Genomic DNA, 23,491 nt, shown 5'->3' on the forward strand with positions numbered 1-23,491 from the left:
ATCCCAAAGAGGTACCCTATGAGTTATTAATGCTTCTTGGCCTCCACAGCTTGTGGAAAACGCGAATGCAAATAAGGCATGCGGATATAAACACTCGTAGTACACGTGAGAACTTTGTTGAAAGTGCTGTTTATCTGCGGGAATGTTACCAGGCGCAGCGTGACCCACCCCAGTGGGTAACACTACTAGATGATCTAGTGAAACTTAAGAAATTTTAACTTCACCCGTATCAGCTCAAGTGTAGCTGAAGTGTTTTTATTGTTTTCATGTCAATCTCGAAAATAAAGAAAAAAAAAGTCCCGGTTAGCTCACTTGGTAGAGCGACTGCTCCAGTGAAGCGGTGGTCCCGGGTTCGAACCCCGGACCAGGACGATTTTTCTTTAACTGCGAAGTTTCTGAGAAAGCTGTATAGCTTTCCTTTGTAGCCGTTTGGCTGCGCTCGGGTGGACGTCAAGTTGTAACGATGTCGCAGTAATAATTAAACGCAATGCTCGATGCGTTCACTATAAAAAAGTGCGGCCAGCAACTTCGCTTGGTGCATCAACTAGTAACTACCCAATAGAAACGACAAACAGACTTGATCTCGTAGAAATGCAAGATTGTTTATTTTCGTTCGTTCGCTTCGAGTCGGAAGAGAAAGTAGGAGGAACCCCGCATCGCTCCGTTTTCCCCAGAATAAGAGTGCACCATTGCAGTGCACCGCTCCCTATAGAAAAATATGTGTACGCACACAGGCGCTCTGCGGGCGCTATACGTTCAGGTCTTAAGGCCGCAAGTGCATAACTATACAGCTCGTGCATTGCCTCCGTGCATCTCTTGGCAGCAGCGCTTATAAGGTACAGTATATACGGTATAGCATCTGCGCTGCGGCGTCGTTCATAGCAGTACAGGTGAAAGCATTTCGTTTATACAAAATCACAGTGCTCTCTTTCATACGAAGATAAGACGAACAAACGAGGAAAAAAAAAAGGGGGGGGGGGGGGGTGATTGCACGTGTCAAGCATCAAGTGAAAAACACTGGCGCGACAGGTTAGTGTCCGTACAGAGGCCGGAGAGGCAGAAGTTGGAGGCGAGATGGCCGACCCGACCCGGTACTGATGCAGTAATGGGATGGGGTAATTGGGATAAAGAGTAAATAGGGTCAGGCCTTTCCAACTGCCCGCAAACGCATAATCAACAACAGGCCCAAGAATTGATGAGCTTAACATGACACTGACGACCAGCTTGTTTCAAAAGAGAGAGTGAAGATTGAGCACGTGATCTTTAAGTCGGCGGGTTGTGAGTGACAGTAAATGGTGTTTCAAAATACGTTTGCATGTGTTCGCGAGTTATTTAATTTATGACTCGTGGGTGTGAGGATGAGCAGATAAATAGGATGTGCGACGAGGTGGGCAGTGTTAAAGAAGGGGGTGTGCGCATACTCCAAAGGCTTAGTTGGTCAAAATCGGTGATGATGGAATCACGTTATGATTGGATGAGTGGCAACTTTTAGGCGGTGGCTTATTAGTTAGAAAGAGATGGGAGGGGGGGGGGGGGGGAGACAGAGAGAAAAAAAACTCGATATTGTCAGGATGATCATGTGGCAAGCGATGCCATTGGAATGACAAAATAAGTTCACCGAGACGGTTCCGCACTGCTGGAATTGAGCAGCCTCCAGCAGGCAACCGTACCGCGAAACCCAACAAACACCGACGGTGCTTTCTCCATGAGCAATTAACTTTCCATCTGAGTAAACGAAACACCAAAGGGGGTAAAGGAGTAAGATACGCGAACGCTTGATCGACGCAAGATACGGTTGTGTAAACAGGCGCACATTGAAACAGGAACACAGCGACGACAGCGCAAAAACGCTCCTTAGAGATCAAGACTCCTCAAGTGTACACACCAAGGCCAGGAAATAAATACTCGACAAAGAAACTGACAAACAGCAACACGAACAGAGGCCTCCCGCAAAATCATCGAACACGTTAGACGAGTGAGTATACGACTTTTCAAGCTTGCAACAAATGGTATTCATAAGCTGTGCGCATTTTAATTCCTCGCTCGAGGGAAAGCTGCATGCACACAGATGTCCTCTTTCGCTTAACTTAACGTATTAATCCCAGTATTACGTCTCTACTTTTTACCAGCTCTTTGCTGCCTTCAGAAAACAGTACCGTGTAGCAGCAACAGAGAAGTATATCCAGGACTTTGATAAGGTCGTTCAGGGAGCCCGTAGTAAACAAAATGACCGCCGTGTACAAAGCTCTCAGACGTCAGAGAAGCTGCCGATCTACTGTTCCGATACATCTTAGTGCACGATTAGCGCATAGGAAACCCTGAATACAGCAACAGCGGACTGGCGTTACTGGTGTGCAATCGAGGGAGCAGTTGTTTTTTTTTTTTCCAATAGTGAATCAGTGACCGATTTTCAACACACAGTTCTTATCCCTACTCCATCTATATACAGCAAACGTCATCCGACTCTTAGGGAATTGTACACCCATCGGCGCTGGTGCGAGCGATAAAAAGCCACCGAATATGGCGTGATGGCGGTTCTGCTTGTTGCGTGGGCTCGCATACTAATTAGAAGGAACTGCGTAGCTTTTGGGCAATCAGAGGTCGTTTACGACCAAGTTACACATCGCTGTGGACGGCACTGAATTAAGGTCACTTGAGTCTGCTACCCAGAAACGGCGAACATAATCGTAGGACAAGGCGCTGCAGAGAGCACAGGTTTAATTGTTTTACGTTTCAACAATGCAAGAGGGAGCGATCAGCAGCGGGCTGTCACGGATCGCCGCGAAATCCCAGTATGCAGGATATTGCTGGTCGGCCTTGCAAAAAGGACACACATGAGATCGTAACAAGTGATCAGTTAGTGCATGTTACGTGAGGCATAAGTACAAAAGGGGAAGGAACAGAGTGATATGCGGCCGTGGTTAGATCGTTATTTGGATTGTATAGCACCAGACATTCTTCACAGCTTGGCTCACAAGACATCACAAACGAACTCCAACGGACTAGTGCTTCCACCTGTTAAAAGTACATATATTCACTGAAACAATACATTAACGCGAACGGCGGCAAAACTCGATGATCAGATGAGCTTGTTTTAACTCGCTCAAAATGAGAGCACTAGTTTTGCATATTTCAAGATTCGAAGGCGCTTTACAACAGTGCATCCGTGGCCGGAAAACCTCAAAAAGTGCTTATCTATACAGGTGTCAAGTTCATGGCCATCTTACGACACTACATGGTCACGGATACTGACAGTTTCTATGTTTGCAAACAAAGCAGCTAGGGGCAAGAATTGCTGGATACGACAACTTCCCTCATCCCCAAACATCAGCTGCAGAGTTGTTTGAGACGCAGTGCATGGTCCGCTATTATTGGGCTTAATTAAGTCTGATCGCGTGGCACACTTGGACGTAACGGCGGTCGCCATGCATCAGTGTGCGCGGTCTTCAGCGAGCAACGTCAACTGCTGCCGGAAAAGCTGAGAGTTCAGTCAGTGGTTAACAAGTCGCCTCGAGACGACACATCTGACGCGACAGGTGCACGTCTCGAGCAGCCGATTAAAAGTCACGATTACAGTGACGCTAGACATCAATAAATACATTTCGGAGCTAAACCGCATATAAATGACAGTACATTTAGCACCCTCTGCGCTGGATGTCATGTCTGATATAGGAACGTCTCTAAGTAAAGAAGCGGAGTTTTTGACAGCCTTTCAACTTTCCCGTGGTGCCGTTGACGTTGCTAGATGCAATAAAGAAAGCATGCCTTTGCCGTGATACTTGGACGTGAACACAAAGAACAGCATTGCTTGTATATGAATTAAAAAAAAAAAAAAAAAACATGTTTAAGTAGTGAGACGGAGACTGCGGCCTCAAATTGTTCCTCACTTGAATACAGGCAACAAATGCAATAATAGACCGCAGACGTCCGACGAGGTCACGGAGCATCGCACGGGCAAAAAGTCCGAAAGGTCAGCGTGTCTCTTGTGGCACGAGGACACGGCACCGAGGCACGAGAGCGGGGCATACTTCCGGCCAGCGGAAGTGACGTGTGTCGCGGCATTGGGCGTGGTCCCAGCTGCTCTGTGCTCTGGACGGTTCCTCGTCTTTGGCACTTTGGCGGTTCTCGTCGTCGTTCCACGGTGAGGACAGGGCCGAAGAACGCGCGTGATTCTTAGGCCGCCCACACGCAGTGCGCCTCGGGTGTTGTCGTCGGAAGGCGCTGGCGGCGGTCCGCCGGCATTCAGTCCGACGGTAGCGCGGAGACGACTTCGCCGAGTCACGGACTCCCTGTGTGGCACACTCGGTTTTCATCGGTGGCCACGACAGGACGCTATCGAGGGGTCATCCGCAGCAATATGGGCTCCTCGGGAGTGGTGATGAGCCGCATCGTGATCTGGACGTCCTTGTCTGTGCTCGGTGCTAGCTGGAACTGCTGCACCGTCTGCGCCCAAGAGATAAGGAAGAACGGTACATTGTAGAGTCGCGCAGTTTCCGGACATTCGCGAAAACGCCATGAAAACGTGAAAACGGATAGCTCTCCCATTTGTCGCTCCTGGTTCGCCATATCCGGGCTGTACTTCTGCCTGAATGAACGATCTGATCGGATCTTATTAGTGCGTTTCTGTGGGCACTGAAAACAGTGAACGAAGTCACTTTGTAACACTGCGTCCATAACTTCAGCCGTATTTGCCAGCTGTAAGAGGCGAGCTCTTGGTTTCTAACTGATCCTTACTTGACTTTTCGGCATTTTGAGTTTAACATCAACTGTACGGAGCTGTTCGCTTTCGATTGCAGCTCTACATAAAATGGTTGTCGAGAGAGCGAGAGTCGCTCCGTAGCGCAGAATATGGGCTCACCCGAGCGATGAGAAACTGCATCTGCACTTCAGCCACCCGGCGTCCGATGCATGAGCGGACTCCCAAGCCGAACGGGAGGCAGGCCCACGAGTTGACCTGGCCCGTGCGGTCCCGGTCTCGCAGCCAGCGCTCAGGCCTGAAGGCGTGCGGCTCGGAGAAGTGCTGCTCGTCGCGCCCCGTCGTGTACAGGGACATCAGGATCAACTTCTGCACCGGAGAGAAATAGAACTTCATGGTGAGGAAAGGCCGGTCTGACTATTGAGTATATGCATTGTGATTGGCCGTCGCGGTGGCTCAGTGGTTATGGTGCTCGGCTGCTGACCCAAAAGACGTGGTGGAATTTCTTTGGAGGAGAAATTCAAGAGTCCCGTGTACTGTGCGATGTCAGTGCACGTTAAAGAACCCCAGGTGGTCGAAATTTCCGGAGCCCTCCACTACGGCGTCTCTCATAGCCTTAGTCGCTTCGGGACGTTAAACCCCATAAACCAACCGCATTGTGATCGAGCATTCGAGGGCTCGGAAACGGTATTGAGTGCGAATATGATGGTGGTAATGAATGCGAAGGTGAAGATACAGGAAGAGCCACCTAAAAGCCTCGAGATTCGCGAATACAGAAGGCTAGTGTGAAGTAAGTAAGGAGTACGTTGGCCAGTCGGCGAACACTGTGGCTGCTACACTGTTTGAAGTCCGGACTCGACGCCTGCATATAAAACACCTTCGCGTACCTCGAAAAAATAAAATAAACAGCCTTCACCTTTGCTCATCCCCGGAGCCTAGGGCTATTGTAAAGTGTTAATGCTTGAGATATGGCAGTTCATAAACGAATGTACCAAGATTCGCGTAGGTATACAGCCGGGGACAAAAGTCCCTAGACCGCGTGCTGCACAAACGATGGCGATAGTTCTATGAGCCGCCGGCTGGAGACCACACTTGTAGAAGTGAGTCAGAATCTTGTTCTTTCACCACCACAAGTGAGGTCTACAGGCAGCGGCCAATAATAAAGCTATCGGCCTCGTATACAAAGCGCATGGTCCAAAGACTTTTGTCCCCGACTGTACGTATGCAAAATCAGCAAGTGTCTGCAAGTGAGCGGCAGTGACCGTATTGGACACGTTGGTGCCAAAATGCGTTCGATGAAATTTCGACTTCCTAAGTAGATAAGTCCCTTATAAAAATGGTCTAGACTTCTTAATGACTCTATTGACTGCCTATAGATATTGTTTTTTGTCTATTCATGGTCTATGGAGTGTCTATTGATAAACGTCTACTGAAAGTGCATGGCCATAAATCTATAGATTTTCTATAACTGTCTATGGCATTTGTATTGCCTATAGACTGTTCTTTAGGATTTGTCTATAGAGAGTCTATACAATTTATAGACAGGAAGCTGTAGACACTCTGTAGACTGTCTAAAACTTTTTTTGTAAGGGGTACCGCGAGAAAGGAGGAATTATCCAGAGAAATTTTGAGCCCTCTGCGTGCCTGCAACGCTGCTGGCACGACAACACTGTATGTCGCCATCTCGAGCATTGTAGCGCAAGACCCCGATTCGGACCGGCACCTTACCTACTCTCTCCCCCCTCTGCCCTGCAACAGAGACGTCCAGTTGCGCACTGTAGCCGTCAAGGGCGACACGCGAGCCGGCAATATCGCACAGCTGAGAAACGCAAGCGGCTCCCCGGGAGGCGCGCAGATTTTTCGCTCCGCTGCGAACACGATACTGCGAAGAAAAGCCGGAGCGGTGTCTGGCACGGGCCGAGAAGATTGTACAAACTCGGCTGCGATAAGGAGGGAAGATACATCAAGGGCGCAACTCTGAGGTGGCCGGCGAGCCTGTGACGCTTTGAAGCAGATTGAAGGAAGTTGGAAAAAGAAGAGGGACAAAAAATATAGACGCCCTGCGGTGTCTTCTAGATCCGCTGCACGATGGTGAAGAAACAGAAGAGATTTGCGCAATAAAAGAAAGAAGCGCAGTTCTAAAAAGAAAAGAAAAACAGTATGATAGAGGAGGAACACGAGACGAGCGCAATCTCGGCTGACACCTACCCCTGCAGGGATGTGGTATCCGTTGAGGACAATGTCTTCCGACAGGATCCTCGTCAGGAACGGTGCCACGGGGTACAACCTGAAAGCAGAGACGGATACACGATCTCAGTCGGACGCAGTCAACAGCGAATCGTGGGTGAAAATGCTATGGCAGTCGCCTGCTGAGTATACTAGTGACTCAGCAGTGTCTCTTTCCCTGCATTGCAGCAAGACCACTTGCAAAAGCACCGACGCAAACGAAAATGATTCCCCCTGAGCTTATCAGCTGAAGCTGTGCCATTGAAAACTGGGCACAGCGAAACGCTAACAAATGAGGCAGAAAGAGACCCCACTATGGTCTTCGAACGCAAATGCGACTGAAGTTTTGTAATGTGACGTTTCAGCAGCAAATTTAATTCAGAAATACACTTCCAACTTTGGGGGAATATTCTGTATATCATCTGGGTTATTTGGAGCATAACCTCACCCCTCGCTTCCAGTGATTCTACTGCCTCAGAGCACCGTCACCTCACCGCTCTTTGAACCATAGAAATGACGTAAAAAGATTGGGTCGTCGATTTTCCATCAAAGGGCACAACTCAGGCATTTCAAGTAATGCATGAATCCGTGTGGCTGCGATTTAAACCCGCCTCTCGATGTAGTGTTGAACCAAGAACTGCTGCTTACCGTAGTGCCTCCCGGATGACTGCTTTGACATAGGGTAGCCGCGCAAGGCATTCCTCGGTGACGGCCTGCCCAGCGGGTACCACACTTCGTACCGAGTGCAACAACCGATCCTGTTGCTCGGGGTGTTTGGCCAGCAGGTACAGAGCCCACTGTGTGGCGTGCGATGTCTGTGGGGAAAGAAAAGAAAAGGGTGGCACAGGTTAGGACTAGCTAGCACGGTGCCTCCAACGAGGCAATATGTGTGTTGTGCGCGCCGTCTTCAGGAACTGCCAGTCTGCCGCCTTCGCTGCCAGCGTTTGTTCCTACTAGAACCTACAGCCACGGAACTGAACTTAGCACGCATAGCAAGTGTCATTAAGAAGCAGCGGCATTGACCACTGGCGCTTTTTGCATGCAAATGTGGATAGCAAAGGAGATAAACAGCTTGATAAACTTAACAGGCTAATAAATGACAGAGCAACTGACCGTGTCAGCAGCTGCCAGGAAGAGGTCGGTCACGATGCGGACGAGCTCTTCTTTGGAGATTTTCTCGTTGAGCAGGAGATGACTTAGAATTCCTTGGTTGTGCTGAGCTGCCGCTGATGGGTCTTTGGCGATCGCGTTCACGTCCTCTTCGACGTAGCCCCGGGCTGCACATATATGAATGTACCTTGTAGAGCCCCTCCACACGCGAATCGGTCAGGAAAGAACAGTGGGCCACGCAGAGGCCTAAGTGCGAAAGAGTTTGGCGCAGGACGTACTACTGCTACTACTATCACTACTACACTGCCCTATGGCAAGTTTGTGTTGTACAGTACACAGGGAACGAATTCTGGCCAAACTTTAGAATATGGCTGGACAGTGGAATTTGAGACCAGTGCTGTGGTCTCGCAGCGGCGCCATGGCACCTACGTAACGTCTTTTATGTGAAACATCTTTTGAGCACTTCGTGCTTACGACTTTTATCCACTGTTGCATCGAGCTGTTGAGCAGTAGGAGAACATGGTACAGGAATGGTTCATGTCACCATGGAGAGATTAAAAGGAGGAAGAGGCCGAAGGATACCGTCCTTTTACTACTCGCTCTGTCTTCGCTCTAAACTGGACACACTTTCGCGATTTTGACGCCAGAATGCCTCGAGTGTATTACTCCGAAGACTGCTTGATAGATCTATAGCAGGATGTAGTGACGTCTACTTAAATTAAAACGAAAGCCCAAACACGACAGAAAAAAGGTTTGGTTTATGGTTTATGAGGTTTAACGTCCCAAAGCGACTCAGGCTATGAGGGACGCCGTAGTGAAGGGCTCCGGAAATTTCGACCACCTGGGGTTTTTTAACGTGCAGTGACATCGCACACTACACGGGCCTCTAGAATTTCGCCTCCATCGAAATTCAGCCGCCGCGGCCGGGATAGAACCCGCGCCTTTCGGGCCAGCAGCCGAGCACCGTAGCCACTGAGCCTGCGCGGCGGGTTACAGAAAAAAAAAAAGAGTGGGCTGGACATATTCGATAGCGCCTGACATGGTTCTTCCTTTATGCACCTCTGATACTGCGTCCTCAACCACCACAAAACGGACTATGTTCAACAGTGTTCATGAAGTGCTTATTTAGACGGGAGAATTGTCACTAGTGTAACGCGGCCGAAGGTTCATTCGGCGGCGGGCCGGCGCTCGAGCCTTGCAGTCAGGGACCCCGGGCTCACTTACCGAGCTCGAGTGCCCTTTCTGCTGCGCGGACGAAGCGTCTCCAGACGGGCAGCCGCAGGCGGTAGGCGAGGCGCGGCGAGAACATGGACATCTTGGCGGATTCTTTGAAGATCTGCTGCACGCAGTGGACGAACTCGTGCACGTTGTCCCTGCTCGAGCTGTGAGCGATGCAGCCCAACCGCCGTCCGAATATCATGGCTCCCAGCGCTGCGGGACGATGAAGAATGGTCAGCGCGGTACTGTCTCTGAAAGTTCGCACAAGAACTCATAGTAGCCTATTATTTGGAATAGCTGGGACTCGTGCAACATGCATCACCAACAAAGTGCAGCTTCTCATGCGCGATACAATCAGCGTTTGTTCGGAACGGAAAACAGAAAATGCTCTGCGTCAAAGCGTCAAGAAATACGTCCTCTACTACTTCTGTTTAGAATATATAGTATAAATGAAAAACCTTGCTCCTGCTCAATGTTTAGTGGTGGAGAAAGCAGCTAAGAAACAACCTGACAGCTGATATCCTGAGATGACTTTTGTTACTTTTTCTTCTGTTCACTAAAACGAATGTTTTGCTGCTTCATCTGCTGCTGAAAGTATTTAGTGCAGCCCCGTGTTTCTATAGCTGAAGAAAATAGGTTCGCAAAGGTCCCTTCACAAAGGGCCGCTCTCGGTAAAGCTAGCATTTCGCCCGGTACGGGAGCAGCTTTTTTTTTCTATTAGCTTTCGTAACTGCACACGCCGTTCCATGGATGACATTTCATAGCAGTCACTACCATAACGGGCACAGTTGCGTCAACATAGAGAACATTAGCGAGGACATACATCTCGCAGTCACGTACGCAGGCGCTAAGTATATAAAAAAAAAACCTTTTCTCTGGCTTCTTCACAAAAGTCATCTCGACCAGTGACGTACATGAAAAGGTTACGCGAGCCCGATTAGTGAATAAAAAAAAGCGCTAAACGTACATTCGATGGACCAATTGTAGAGTTCGTGCTCGACGTTCTGCAATACGCCCCTGTTGTCGCGGGTCTCGTGCCACCGGTTGAGAAGGTCTGTGATCACGTCGTTGAAAATCGGAACGTTGTCAGTCACGGTCTTCGTCTTGAGGAGCACATTGTTCAGACTCCGCCGTTTCTCGATCCACTCCGGGCCGTCCCTGCGGGCGGGGAAAAGACAGCGAGAGGCAAGTTGAACGAACAATGGCACAACATGGACAAGTGGCCGAATGTACCAGTGTTGGCCCCAATTGCCACTGGTCCAAATGACAAGTTTCATCAAGCGATGCAAGAGCAGTTAATCGCGTCACGTTTAACCTCGACCCAACCGTCCTTACCTGTCTGCCCACAAGATACGTCGCTGGCGTATTTTATTCACGACAACAAGAGTAATTTCCCAGGAGACAAAATATCACTTTGTATTGCAGTGCCCAGCTGATGTTCTTGAGGATGGATCTAGTACCTTCCATAAATATAGGCGTTAATGTGCAGAGAGGATGCTCTATGGAAGATAGTTTTCGCCTCGTAAGTTCTGCACTGGCATCGAGCCTGCAAGAGCTCTCAACAAGTCCACTGCCGGCAATGGCGCCGGAGCGAAGGTGCTGGTAACTCCGGGGGTTCACCTTGAAGCGCATGCGCGAACAGGAGAAAACGAGCAAGAGAAAAGTGGACCGCTGGACGAGTCCATCTAAAAATAAGCAAACAAGAAAGACGCATCAGCTAGTGCCCCGTTCCCTGCTTGGAGAGTTCTGCTACTCTGCTACTCTGAGCGTTCATCCACGCCTCCCGTGATTTCCCAAACTGGCAATTTGCAGTCGCAAAGCAGAAGCTGCTCCGCGGTGCGCTGCGTTAGTAACGAACGGGCTGGAATTTAAAACCAGTGCGGACGAAGAGAAGGAAAAGGGTGATAAAGGTGGGGGCAAAAACAAAGAAGAGGATGGAGCGAAGAGCCGGAAAATAAAGAAACAAAATGAAACAAAGCAGCGGCCCCTGTAGACGTGAAGGGAAAGAAAGAGTGAAAGCGAAGGGGGCGAACCAATCAGCCGGCAGCTAGCGAGTCGCACGCGCGATAGCGCCAACCGAGAAACACAGGAGCGGGGAGCCGAAGAAGAGAAACAGCGACGCAGGATAGCGAAAGAACAAGGGGAAAACGAAGGTGAAGAAGAGCGAGCACCAAGCTGTAAGGGAGCGTGCACTTGTATCTGTCACGCACGCGCACGAAATGCTAGGACCAGTCAGTGGCGCTCTACACTAAGGCCGCAACGGGCAGACAAGGCACTGGCTCGCGTCGGGGCGGCAGCAGCAGCAGCGAGGCCTGCCGAAGAAGCCTGGCCGTGGGGAGAGGGAAAGAGATAAATGTCGGGTGCGCCGACGGCGCGCCTCCTCATGAGCGAGGAGCGACATGCGCGTGCGATCGTCAGGAACGAAGGGGGGCGCTTAGAAGAAGAAAAGCGGAGGAGGGGCGACAGCAACCGTGGGGTTCCCATCAGGGTTGTCTCGGTCTGTCTGCCTTCTCTGCTATACACCTGTTGCGGAGGCCTAACCTTGGCCTTGAAACCACTTTCAGCCGACACGACTCTCCGGCTCACCCCCTGAGCACCGACATCATCTCGACCCAGCACGAAAGGGAGGAGGAAGGACAGGAGTGAGGGGGTGCGCGCCGACGCTGCAGCGCCAGCCGCCTGGTAACGGTCCCGCCGAATGGGCACTGCGCACCGCGACATCCCTTTCGCCCGTCTCCCGGGCCTGTGGCGGGGGGCGTGCGTTCTGAGGGGCCATCCATCGAGCATCTCGAGCTGCTTAGCAAGACTCACACCCACAGATGCAGAGAGAGGAAGGAGGCATTACGCTTGTTGCGTCCCTCGGGCGTCTCGTTCCTTTCGTTCCAGGCGCTCAGGCATCGGCAGCGAGGTTGCTGAAACGCTCTCATTCTCGAACATTTCCTCGGAAGTCCTTCACCACCGTGCTACTGACATCGGTTGAAGAGCAGAGTCTATCCCACGCCGCGAAGGAACGGATGTCTAGAACGAAGCCATGCGTATCTCAACGTCCGGAGTTCGAGGCGCACATTGGCGAATAGGGCACCGTGGTACTTCGCGGAATTCGCGCTCGCGAGGATAGCCTTTTCCAAGGTCTCAGTTCCCAGCTATTAATCTGGCGGGTGCTTCTTCCTGGAGTGCAAGAAAAACGTGCATCGTATGGCACATGAGGCAGCTGTTGCTGCCTGCGAGTCTCGTTTTTTTTTTTTTTTTTTTTTTTACTGAGCAAATACAGACCCAGTAATTTACTTTTTTTTCGCATTCGAGGACGGCAGCTATTCGCACGTCCGTCGAAATAGGAAAACGTGCTTTGCCCAGGAACGTGACAGGTTCGAGGCAGAAATCGCCGAGTAACTTCAAGTTATTTCAATGCGACCAGCACCGCACGCGGTGCCGTTTGCGTATTCAGAACAAGTTACGAACGCTTCTAGATCCTTGTGTTCGGCTCGACACAGTGGAAACCGTTACCCCACACCCGTATAGCTGCGCAGAAAGTCCCCCCCCCCCCCCCCCCCCGAGTAAAATGCGCTAAATAAACAGCTTGGAGCTTGCAGAGAGTAAACAAGCTGCTGTAGCAGTACATGCGACATCCTCAAGTACCTGCAGTCTGTCAAATCAAGAACTCAGCCGAACACGGCCAGAATTCGCGCAATTGAACATACTTAACTTCTACCTCAAGGATAATACAAAAAGGTCCACAGTACGAACGAGCTGCACCCTGGAGTCGGTGCCGCACAATTTTAAGTGTAATTATCGAGCGTCACACACTTAATTATTTCGCACGGAAAGTTACCCTTCATTCATGGTTAGGCAATTTCCGTCTCTAAAGGAAGCTCCACCATAATAAAAAGGCCGATTTGCATAATTACGCTAAATGCGAATTAGGCCTGCTGGCAATTCGGTTTTCACTTCGGTTCTAGTGCTCAGATCCAGTGTACACGGATGGCAGTTATTCGGATAGCGGTAATGGGATAATGTCCATATTGCTCATTCTGTCCTTTACATTCATAGATCCCTGGAAGTCCACGCCACCCCTGGCACAGTGGTGCAGTGGCCCAGCGATGCGCAACTGCCCTTCTATGGTAGGTGCTACCATCGGGGGAGCTAGATTGGGTTGCTACCCAGGCTGCCATACCCGAGCAGCCTCTCGCGATTAAATGAGCTGCCACCTGACACTGGACAGGTTGCTATCATATATACCTGGGCAGGTGAGCAGCCTGTCAAAAAACAGGCTTCAGACAAATACACAATGGCTAAATGCGGGGAATGGCCACTATAGTAGCTAGCGCACTAAAACAAACAAACCAGTAGCCGCATTCATCTGCATATGCTTTCCTTGGCTTCTTTTGTATGTATACCCTAACGACCCGCTCATCGGCCCTATACTTCTATCATGCGACGTAGGATCGTCGCAGATCGCGGGATTGGCAGAACGAACACGCGCAATAGATGAACAACGTGTCGAGATGGCGCTATCACGGCGCGCTCGAGTTTTTTTTTTTTTTTTTCCATACTCACCGACGCAACGCGAAGGCCGCCCACTCAGCAACTCTCTCGAAGACAGGTGGCCTGTATACCGTGAAGTCCTTGCAACACATTTATTACGTCGAACGCCGCCTTGGATTCACGTCAGCGCGACCTTTTGAAACGTTTTGCTTGCGTACTCGCTGCAGCCGTGACGCTAAGAATTCCAATTTAAACACGAGGACTGCCACGCTTTGCCTTCGGATGTTTTTGTTGTCTGTAACTGGATTAGAGAAAGTATAAAAAGAGTGGGGCTGGCGAAACAAAATATCATTCGCTTCCTTTCGCAGATGTCGAGGCAGAACGAGAATTGTTGGAGTAGGCTTTGTGTCCCCTAGCAACGGAGCGTTGTTGCTCCCTCGAGTTAAGGCGACGTCAGTTCAGCTCCCCTTCAGCGCAGCTCCCCTTTCGTCGCGTTCAGATATTCCTCCCTTATGTTAGCAACGAAAAAAAGATAAGTAATATACAGGCAACCGTTTCCACCTTAGAAAACGTGAACCAACCAACCCTAGCTGTTGGGCGTCTAGTGAATGAATTGAAGTCGTCGCGGAGGCGCCCGTGTTACACATCAATGAGATCGCCCACTTCGCTTATCCCGCCATTGAGGGTCAGCTGAAGGGGCGCTCAGAAGACCAGAGGGAAAAGAAAAAGCATCGAGACAGGTGGAACCACCAGACATGTTTCCTTCGACACGGCAGGGCCACGTATGCGAATAGACAGAAGAAGACCAGAACAAGCCAGTAGAGAGGCAGAGAGAAAAAGAAGACGAAATGATAAGTCAGCCTTTCATGCGGTGGCGCGCGCAGATAAGCGCAGCCATCGTGCGTAGGACAGGTTTAGGCTTTCACCTCCGGCACACACCGCCTCGTTTGGAGTTCTTGCTTTTTATACGAAACTTCTTACCCACGCGAAGGCAGCCGCGGCTCCGTACTTCGGCCGAATTTGTCGCTCTTGAATTCGCTGTCGTTTTTATCCTTTCGTATTTCTTTTCTGGCGAATTTAATTACCTTAGAAGATAAGATGAGATAAGGTGCAGAAGTCTGCGAACACCCATTTAATGCTCTTTGCGTCATTGCAATCAAAATCTCGTTTTGTACATCTCTGCGTCGAGCATGCGAACAATATACCGTATAACATCACTTCAAGTACCCTTCGAGTCTATGCAGAGATTCAAGTACCCTTCGAGTCTATGCAGAGACCTCCGTGTTTTGTCCCTGGGCGCACGTATTGGAGCGGAAAAAATTTTAGCTCCGGACAAAAGCACCCTTCGAATTGAAGCCATTACACTCATCCATAGTATGAAGGCCTGAGATCTGTAACCAAATGGGAACTTAAGTTCGACTATACGCCATACGGTATTGTATGTATAGTCCTGGAAAAAAAAAAGGTCACGGGGCGTGGATTCGACGGGAAATAAAATTATTGTTACGTGGTCAGGCAAATGAAGTAATGATTTTACGTAATGGAAATTTAAATTACTGAACTTTACAAACCGAAACTGAAGGTGCGGCTCTCTGGCAAGCCGCAATTAGTGGAAGGCTCTGGCTGAACTTAAACTAAGTGGGATTCTTTGGCATGCACTGAAGTCTCCGTACCCTCGCGTTTTGGCATTCGCCTCCATAGAAATGTAGCCGCCGCAGACCGAGACGAGCCCGCAACCGCGTTCTTAGTCGCAAAACGCTGCAATCACTGAGACATCAGAGTGGTAGGTACACAAGCAGAAATATAGTTTTTTTCTACTTGAGGTGGGGGGGGGGGGGGGAGGGGGAGCTGTAGTACATGGAGAGACGCACCCGCTATGGGAATGAAAATATCACCACTATCCATAAAACAAGCCCAGCCCAGAATCAACACGATGGAATCTTGTCAACGGCGAAGAGCATGGGCGAGTGTTAGTATTACACAACAAAAACACCACTGTGAGTGTCACTTCATGTCCGTTGATGTTCGCTGTGTGATGTAACCGGTGAAGAGGCCTGGAGGAGTAATTGCCGCGCAGTTTGAGCGATCCGCTTACGATATCGGGTGAACTTTATGCACGCCCACGTCCTCACGCATTCGCAAGATCTTCGCATGCGCAGAGATTATCACCAAAGCTTGACGTTTAGAGCCGTCGGAGGTCTACATATCGGCGCGGCGATCTCTCTTCGGAACTCTTTTTTTTATCTTTTGTAGTTCAGTCGCAGTGACAAACGCGCAGGGATGAAGACATGCTGGTGTACAGCTCTTTCTAGCTGTTTCGAATGCGCATCGAGCAGACTTATCGAGCAGGAGATGTTCGCATTTTCTTCGTGTGTTTTTGCTATTTTTTTTTCTTCGACGCTGATAATGTTGCAAATTCACAAAGTAGTTTTGTCCGGGCATGCGTTATCGTATTAAGCACTGCATATAAATGCGCGACTCGGGCTCGTATGGTACCGTAACGCAGACGTTAAAACTGTTTCTTTACGCGATAAAGGTAAAAAAAAGAAAGACCGTTATCAGGGACTCACGCCACCTCGAAGCAGTCTTAAGTTGGAGTGGTGCCGCCTGAATTGAGCGATTAAGAGTCGCAGAGGAAAATGCGTGACAAAGTTGCCCGTAGTACGTCCACTCTCGCGAAAACAGAGCGACTGAGCTCGAAAGACACGGTCGTGAAGAATGCGCAGAATGGTAGAATGCCTTTGTTAGCCAAACAAATACAACTGCTACGCCTTTCTCTATTTAAAATGTCGTTCAGCAGTTGAGCGTGGACCACGTAATAAAAAGAAGGGCAGACGTTCAGACATTCTGATGAGAGGACCTTGCGTAAGCATTAGGAAAAGGAGCGTTTGGGCAAGTTGGTTGCTTAGCTTAGACATAACTGCAGCGCGAAATCAGTAAATTTGCGATCCCTACAAGACGGACACAACTTTCGGGCCTAATGTTTTCCTAAAGCGGGTATATTTAAACTCTCTTTCGTTCTACGAGCGGAATCGGAGGGAGTTGCCGCGTATTCATTTCAGTCATAGTTAAGCCATTGTGGGGTCAGTGTGAAACCTTCCTGCACAATTAATTACTATTTACACAAGGGCTGTACACTGTCTCTGCTCGTGTCTCAAAGTATTGAGTGGGGCAAGCGGAGAGATGAGAATCCAACGCAAAAAAAAAAAAAAAGAAAGTTCTACATGGTCAGACAAACCAGGCGATTGAAAGCCTTGACATGCACACTCCATCAGTTGAAACATATCAGCTGATTGGCTAGTGAAGCAATGGAGTAATAGCTTTTATCCCTGGTAAACGCATCTCGCAGCTATGGACTCTTGATTGGCGATCCTCGTTCGCGCGCTATGGTATATTAGTGGGCTTGCTGCATTCCTTGGAAAAGATGTTAAACTGGCCTCGTACTTTATTTTCATCTGTAGTAACAAGTAGCGTGACAGCAGTAGGATTGTCACCTCAGCCTCAATGCGCGCGCTCGGGAACAACGTCACAAATTCTTCGCACTTATCCGCTGCTTCGAAGCGCTCTTACCGCGTGGCCTCGTTGTCAACCAATCAGCGGTCTTGTTTGCGTGAATATCGTTGCGAACCATTTGAGCGAAGTATTAAGTTTCATGCGTTGGTCTCCATGGTAACGAAGCATCCACGCTGCGCAACAACAGTATCCGCGGCACTCTGGAATGCTTGCCGCATCGCGCCAGTGCAGTTGATCGACCCACTTTATGCGGATACGATACGGGAAAAGAATAGGTGGCAGATGTCAATGGACACGACGGAGACGACAGTCTCCCGATACAGCGAGCGCGCAGCTAGCATTCACCGCTCAAGATAAAGAGGGAAAAATACGCTTTGGACTTAAAAAAAAAAATACCTGCAATCCACAAAAGGAATGAAAATCTGTTTCCATCCTATTACTAACCCTTTTATGGCCAGGCATTGAAAGTTCTGGGCAGAAGTTGTGGAATTCCTGTATTTCGTCATTGTCGGGCCCTGTACGTTTTAGAACTGTAAAATGAACTATATTTATTAAGCATAGCACAATTAAAATGCTCTATAAAATCTTAATGGCTGGAAACCATAAAACTGCGCACATACTGACATGTATGCAACAAATATACAGGAAAATTGTATATTAGGCCGCCGCGGTGGCTCAGTGGTTACGGCGCTCGGCTGCTGACCCGAAAGACGCGGGTTCGATCCCGGCCGCTGCGGTCCAATTTCGATGGAGGCGAAATTCTAGAGGCCCGTGTTATGTGCGATGTCAGTGCACGTTAAAGAACCCCAGGTGGTCGAAATTTCCGGAGCCCTTCACTACGGCGTCCCTCATAGCCTGAGTTGTTTTGGGACGTCAAACCCCAATAAACTAAACCTAAGATTGTATACTATTCTAGCCCTTCTCGATGTAGAAGCTTATCTCTGTTCAGCTCTTCGCCACGAAGGTCACCTTCTGTAGCGAGTGATCTTGTGCACGCCTCCAGCGTCTCTGGCGGCGGACGCTTGCTTTGTGTAAAGGAGGGAGTTTATAAATGGCATTTGTATAGTAAAGTGCCGTTTGAAATGGCATTTGAGTAATAATGCGGGGTTTGACATTCTGTTGCAAGCGGAAACGAAAACAACTAACGTTTGCGCAGTCTGAATCGCATGCGATTCGCAGGGCGCTAGTGGGATGATCGCATTCCGAAACGCAGAAGTTATTTTAGGGGAATCTCTAAGTAGAACGTCCGGTTTATACGAATTGGCGGTTTGATGCGCTCAACAGGGGCGTGCTTAACGGAAGTTTAATCGGACTTCAGTCAATTCAAACTCTACAAATTGAAAATTCTACTCTGCTTTTCGAGTTGTAAACGTCGAGACAGGATTACGTGGAACACACTACAAATGCGCGAGCAACGACTCAAAACATTCGAAACGAAATGGCTAGCGTGAATGAACTATAGGACAAGCTACCGTGCTATATATCGTCAAGTTGAGCCGACGGTGATAGAATAAATAGAGCTGAACGCGCATGCGCGAAGTAGCGGCGGGGGGGTGGAACAGTTCTGATACTGGAGGCATACTCGTGTGCAACTATGTCACACGAGAGAACGCGGCGGACAGTACGGGTATATCGCGGCGAAGCTGTAGATTTGCTCGCACGAAACAGCGAAATACCACTGCGCAGACTTCGCGGCAGTGTTGCACAAGTAACGCTCTGCGCTGCTTTCAAATGAGCATCCGCAGGAGGGAAGCGACAGAAAGAAGGCGCGAGATTAATGCGTCGCTGCAGTATTAAGATCATGCTGCGCGGTCTGCAGAAGATGACGCACGTGGAAGCCTCAAACTGCTCTGCCCACGTCTCCCCCGACAGCTTTATCACCGCACTTGGAGTTGTAGCAACCAGGCTGTATTGTGCTTGGTGTGCGGCGGCAGCAAACCTATCGATCTTGATAGCACTCCTGCGACGAGTGCCTTTCGTCTACACAGAGCGTAGATTACAGTGTTTGCGGATCCGTGTCTTTATATCTCGGGTACGCGTTTCGGTACGCTGCTGTTCGAGACATCGAACTCGAAATTTTTAAGGAGGCCATTTACCGCAGCCGTTCCTTAACGGATGTGTTTAGAAATTCTGGACCGCGACTATAGCAGGATGCGAATTAACAAAAAAAAAAAACGCAGCAGTTAGCACTGGGTCACGGTCCGAGCCGTCCTGTATCGATCGCAACAGTAAACGAAAACAGCTTTGTAGTGCCATCAGAATTCTATACCTTATAATTTCTTCTTGTGATTAGCTTGTCAGTTAAGAAAAGTTAACAACGGACTTCTTTTTTTTTTTGTCGTGGAAGAATTCTGTGCGGCGGTCCCGAATGTGGGTGGAGCTTCACTGCAGACTTTATCCGACTATAGCCGAGTAAGTTTCAACCGAAACTACGCTGTGTTTATTATCTGCAGTCACTGCTCATCTAGAAACGAACTGTCTTCGCTACGTAGCTGGCCGTATAATCAACGTGAAACGAGGAGGTGAGGGGCTGGCACGTTTTGTTACGCAAAGCGGTTGTAATTAACAGAACTAACCAGTGAGTTGGAGGAAATAACCCAATTTTACGACTTCTGACAACTCCTGGTAATTCACTATGTTTACAGTCAATTATATTTTTTTCGTTCTCGTCCCGGAAAAGAAGGGAGCAGATGTAAACAACTTTTCGCTATATTTACGAATATGCCTCGACACGGAAAAACTGACGGATGACTCTCGATGAAAGTGGCATGTGATACGCACACGTCTCCGCGTATCAACTAGACAGAAGGCATATCGTATAAACAACCAATGGCAAAGACATTCAAAAATTTTCGAGTACATAGAGTCAGACAGTCGCCTACAACAACAAGATGCATGGAGAAGCACTACATTCTAAGTCCGTGAGAATACCGGGCAAAGAAGAAATAAACATTCGAAAAAAAAAATGAGTGAACACCGCTGTCAAACTGTCATGTTGCGAACGCGGCATGCTCTCGAGCGATTGTACGCAATCGTTTGGGCGCCGAGCGTTGCGCACAGCTCACGACACGGGTGCAGCCCGGCACGCACGGAAGCAGCGCCGTGAAGCCAATACTCGACAGTTCAGCAACGACATCACGTCGGCGCCTCTTGCCACATCGAGGCTGGTCCGTGTTCCTAAGCGCGGCTTGCACGACGGGCCCCTGCTACGCGCAGTTCTTGCATTCTTCGGCGGCAGGAACGATGGAGCAGGTCTGCACGGACGCTTGAATGGCCCGATCACTTAAACCAGCCCCTTACCACCGTGTGCATCGGAGACCATTGTCAAGGTCCGCCAGCGATGCTCTGCGCGGCAGCATTATTCGGGATGGCTGCAGACGATAGGGCTCGGATAATGAAACAATCGCGCCGGTGGCAGTAGGCCGACAACAAACTCCGCCGCCGTACGAAGAAGTGCCTTTCAAGGGCTCCGCAGATAGCGTACAACGTAACGAAGAAACGTCCACGCAGGCCCATTTACTGCCTGCGCGTGTAGGTTGCAACGGGGTGGCTGATGGATTGTGACACCTATCAAGGGATCTTCGCGGCGAAGAGAGCAGTGCTAGCAACAGCGGAAGGAATGTGGATTGCCAGTGAAAAAAAAAGCAATCTGATGTCTACACGAGACCCGTCCCCCAGGCAAACAACCAAAAAAAGATCTGTCAGCAAGAGTGACACCGGCGCCTGTGGATTCGTTGGCATTACCGAAGACCGGAGCGCGCTTAGAAACTGTGGAAAAGGAATACGAATGAAGAAATGTTTGCCATCACTAAATCCACGTGGGGATTACGCCACGAGAAACGAACAGAAGCGTTCGGGATTAAAATACTCAACAAGAGAGCTGCAAGACCTTTGGAGAAATGCTAGAAGTCTTCATATTGCGCCAAAGAAACACCGTTTCGAAAGTATACTTCAATGCCGGCCTTGCCTCTTTTTCAGAAGCAAGTCGCGGTCACTTGACGTCGGACAACCGGTTGACTACATTCACTGGCGCCAGCCTAACTGTCGAGTGCGATCTGTCTTCCGCTCCCGGAGAACGCGTCACACCCGTCGTTCACGGCCCGCGCTCGTCACAGTGTGCACCGTCCAGCTCGCGCCCGTCATGATCAGGCTCTCGGTACTCACATGAAGAAGAGTCCTCGCTGAATCCCTTTGATCTCGTTGAAGATGAGCCAGGCCTCGGGCACCATGTGCATGGGGTACTTGCCCTCGTTGGTGTACACCTTCTGAATGAGCGCACTGTCCGCCACGAAGACCGCTTCCACGCTGCCAATAGTCTCGCGGTAGATGGGTCCCAGCTCGCGATGCCGCCGGTCGCAGTACTCGTGGATCTTGGCCGCGCCGCCCGCCCGGAGCACGTCGACCGCCGTGCCCAGCACGGGCAACCCCTTGGGGCTGGGCAGTGAATCGAAGGGCCGCGATGCGGGCTGCTCCGCTCCGCCGGCGCTCCTGGAGTTCTCCGCTGCGCCGCGGTGGAAGGGGCAGCCGGCGGCGACATCGGTGGAGCGCGCGCGCCGGCCCAGCTCGGCCGCGGCTTGACGCGCCAGGCGACGGGCTAGTGCGGCGGACGACATCGGCAGCTGTCGTCGGAGCACCGAGTGTGCGGTGCGAGTGCGCGGATCCCGCTCCGAATGCAGTCCGGCAAGTCGCGCCCGGCCGCCTTTTATGCTCGGAGAGGGTGAGGAAGGCGAGGAGCGCTGCCGGGGCGGCGCTGCTTCCCTCCCGCCCGCCGCCGCCGGCACCCCTCCTCCAAGCTGCCGGAGAGGAAGAACCACAACGGCCCGTGCGCCGGCCGCCGGAGGAGCGTCCGCGGTGCGCTCCTCTCCGGCGACAGTCCGAGCAGGGAGTCTGCTGCACGGTGCGCCCTTCGGTGAAAAGAAGGAAACGAGCGGGCGTGTGTCTGTTTGTTGGCATGTAAACGTGAAACTTAACAGAGAGGCAAATTATTGCGACCTTTTGTTTACGGAGGGAAGGAGAGTAGACATGTTCAACGTAGACAAGAAAGAAATGTAAAAAAAAAAGTTAAATCCAAGAGAGGAATAAGACGGGCCAGTTGGTACACTCTTTGCATAAAAAGAAAAGATCTGTACAATACATTTTCTTTATTTGCTTTGACGGCAAGACGCTCTTGATTAGTGTTAGTAAGAAAATCATGTCTGCGCTGAACCATTATATTTGGTTTGTGGTAATGCCGCCCCCATGCGCATGTTCACAACAAGTGCGAACAGGTCTCGTGAGCCGTCATTACGTATCGAGTATGGGATGACATGCATGAAGCGCTGACAGCAATCTGACTCGAAAAAGTCACGGCTGCGTTTAGCTGTTCATAAAAAAAAAGGAAAGAAATATGTAGGACTGCAACTTAGTGCACCACTCAGAATACACGCTCTATTGAGGTACACTGCTGGTTGAAAAAGACGAATAATAAAGAGCCAGGGTGCCATTCAACAAAATGGTTTTTGAATTGTGTCATTATGCAGCAACGTAGTTTAGTGAAAGAATGGAAATGGTTTAGCGAAGTTACACAACTGCTAATACCAGTGCAAATGTTTTGCGCGAAGTTCTATACCTTGAGCATCCAGCGCCATTATTTGCCTTTGCCCTTTTTTGAGAAAATTTCGACCGAGTGAGACGTTTCACTCTTTTGGTGGGACAAAATCGGAAAATGGCGCACTTATGCTGCTTTTAAACGGAAAGCGCATGGGAGTCTTCATGGGTGGAGTCCCTAGTCCAGGGCTAGGCAACAGAGATATAGCGCTAGCAATTACATCGTTGCACTTCCAGGTCTTTCAGATGAGGCTTTAGAAAAATTAAGAAGGATAACGGCAATATCCAGATAAACTGAAATTGGTAAAGGGGGATGAGGGCTCGCGGTGCATTAAAAATGTGAGGGACAACATAAGGCTGAGATGCAGCACGGAAGTTGACCCGCGTACTCATGTGACTAACGGACTGCATCTGGCAGAATTTTCCCCTAACTTGTTAGCGAAAAAAAAATTCAAGCTTAGTTCTAACATTCTTTATCACAATGCATAAAATCTCGATGACACAAATTCCCAGGGGCGGCCCGGAAAAAGGCGCCTTTGTAAGATATCTGCATTGTCTAGAATCCTTACGACAAAGAGAACTTCAAAAGACAAAACAAAAAGAACGAAATGCAGTCTTGCCCAATTCTTTCCGCAACGTTGGTGCAAAGCTGCCCGGTAG

At 49.8% G+C, this 23,491-nt stretch overlaps 1 protein-coding gene across 1 annotated transcript; it reads right to left on the reverse strand.

The window, feature by feature from the left end:
• Positions 1–586: 586 nt before the first annotated feature.
• LOC149364606 (cytochrome P450 315a1, mitochondrial-like) lies at positions 587–21,930 on the reverse strand. The gene is made up of 8 exons (XM_089574558.1): positions 21,410–21,930; positions 10,218–10,408; positions 9,257–9,463; positions 8,036–8,199; positions 7,571–7,737; positions 6,905–6,983; positions 4,859–5,065; positions 587–4,443 (listed from the first exon to the last, which is right to left on the reverse strand). Exons 1-8 carry the CDS (start codon positions 21,856–21,858, stop codon positions 4,333–4,335), a joined length of 1,575 nt encoding a protein of 524 aa, XP_089430684.1. The 5' UTR covers positions 21,859–21,930; the 3' UTR covers positions 587–4,332.
• Positions 21,931–23,491: the final 1,561 nt, after the last annotated feature.

The sequence above is a fragment of the Amblyomma mixtum genome, chromosome 2 (genome assembly GCF_055824585.1).
Source record: "Amblyomma mixtum isolate Tamu chromosome 2, ASM5582458v1, whole genome shotgun sequence".
In the NCBI taxonomy this organism is placed as follows: Eukaryota; Metazoa; Arthropoda; class Arachnida; order Ixodida; family Ixodidae; genus Amblyomma; species Amblyomma mixtum.

Coding starts and splice junctions, on each gene's coding strand:
- LOC149364606 (XM_089574558.1), bottom strand. CDS start 21,858: ATGTCGTCCGCCGCACTAGCCCGTCGCCTGGCGCGTCAAGCCGCGGCC. Junction 8,200..9,256: donor AGAAAGGGCACTCGAGCTCG/GTAAGTGAGCCC, acceptor ATATATGTGCAG/CCCGGGGCTACGTCGAAGAG. Junction 5,066..6,904: donor GATACCACATCCCTGCAGGG/GTAGGTGTCAGC, acceptor TCTCCGGTGCAG/AAGTTGATCCTGATGTCCCT.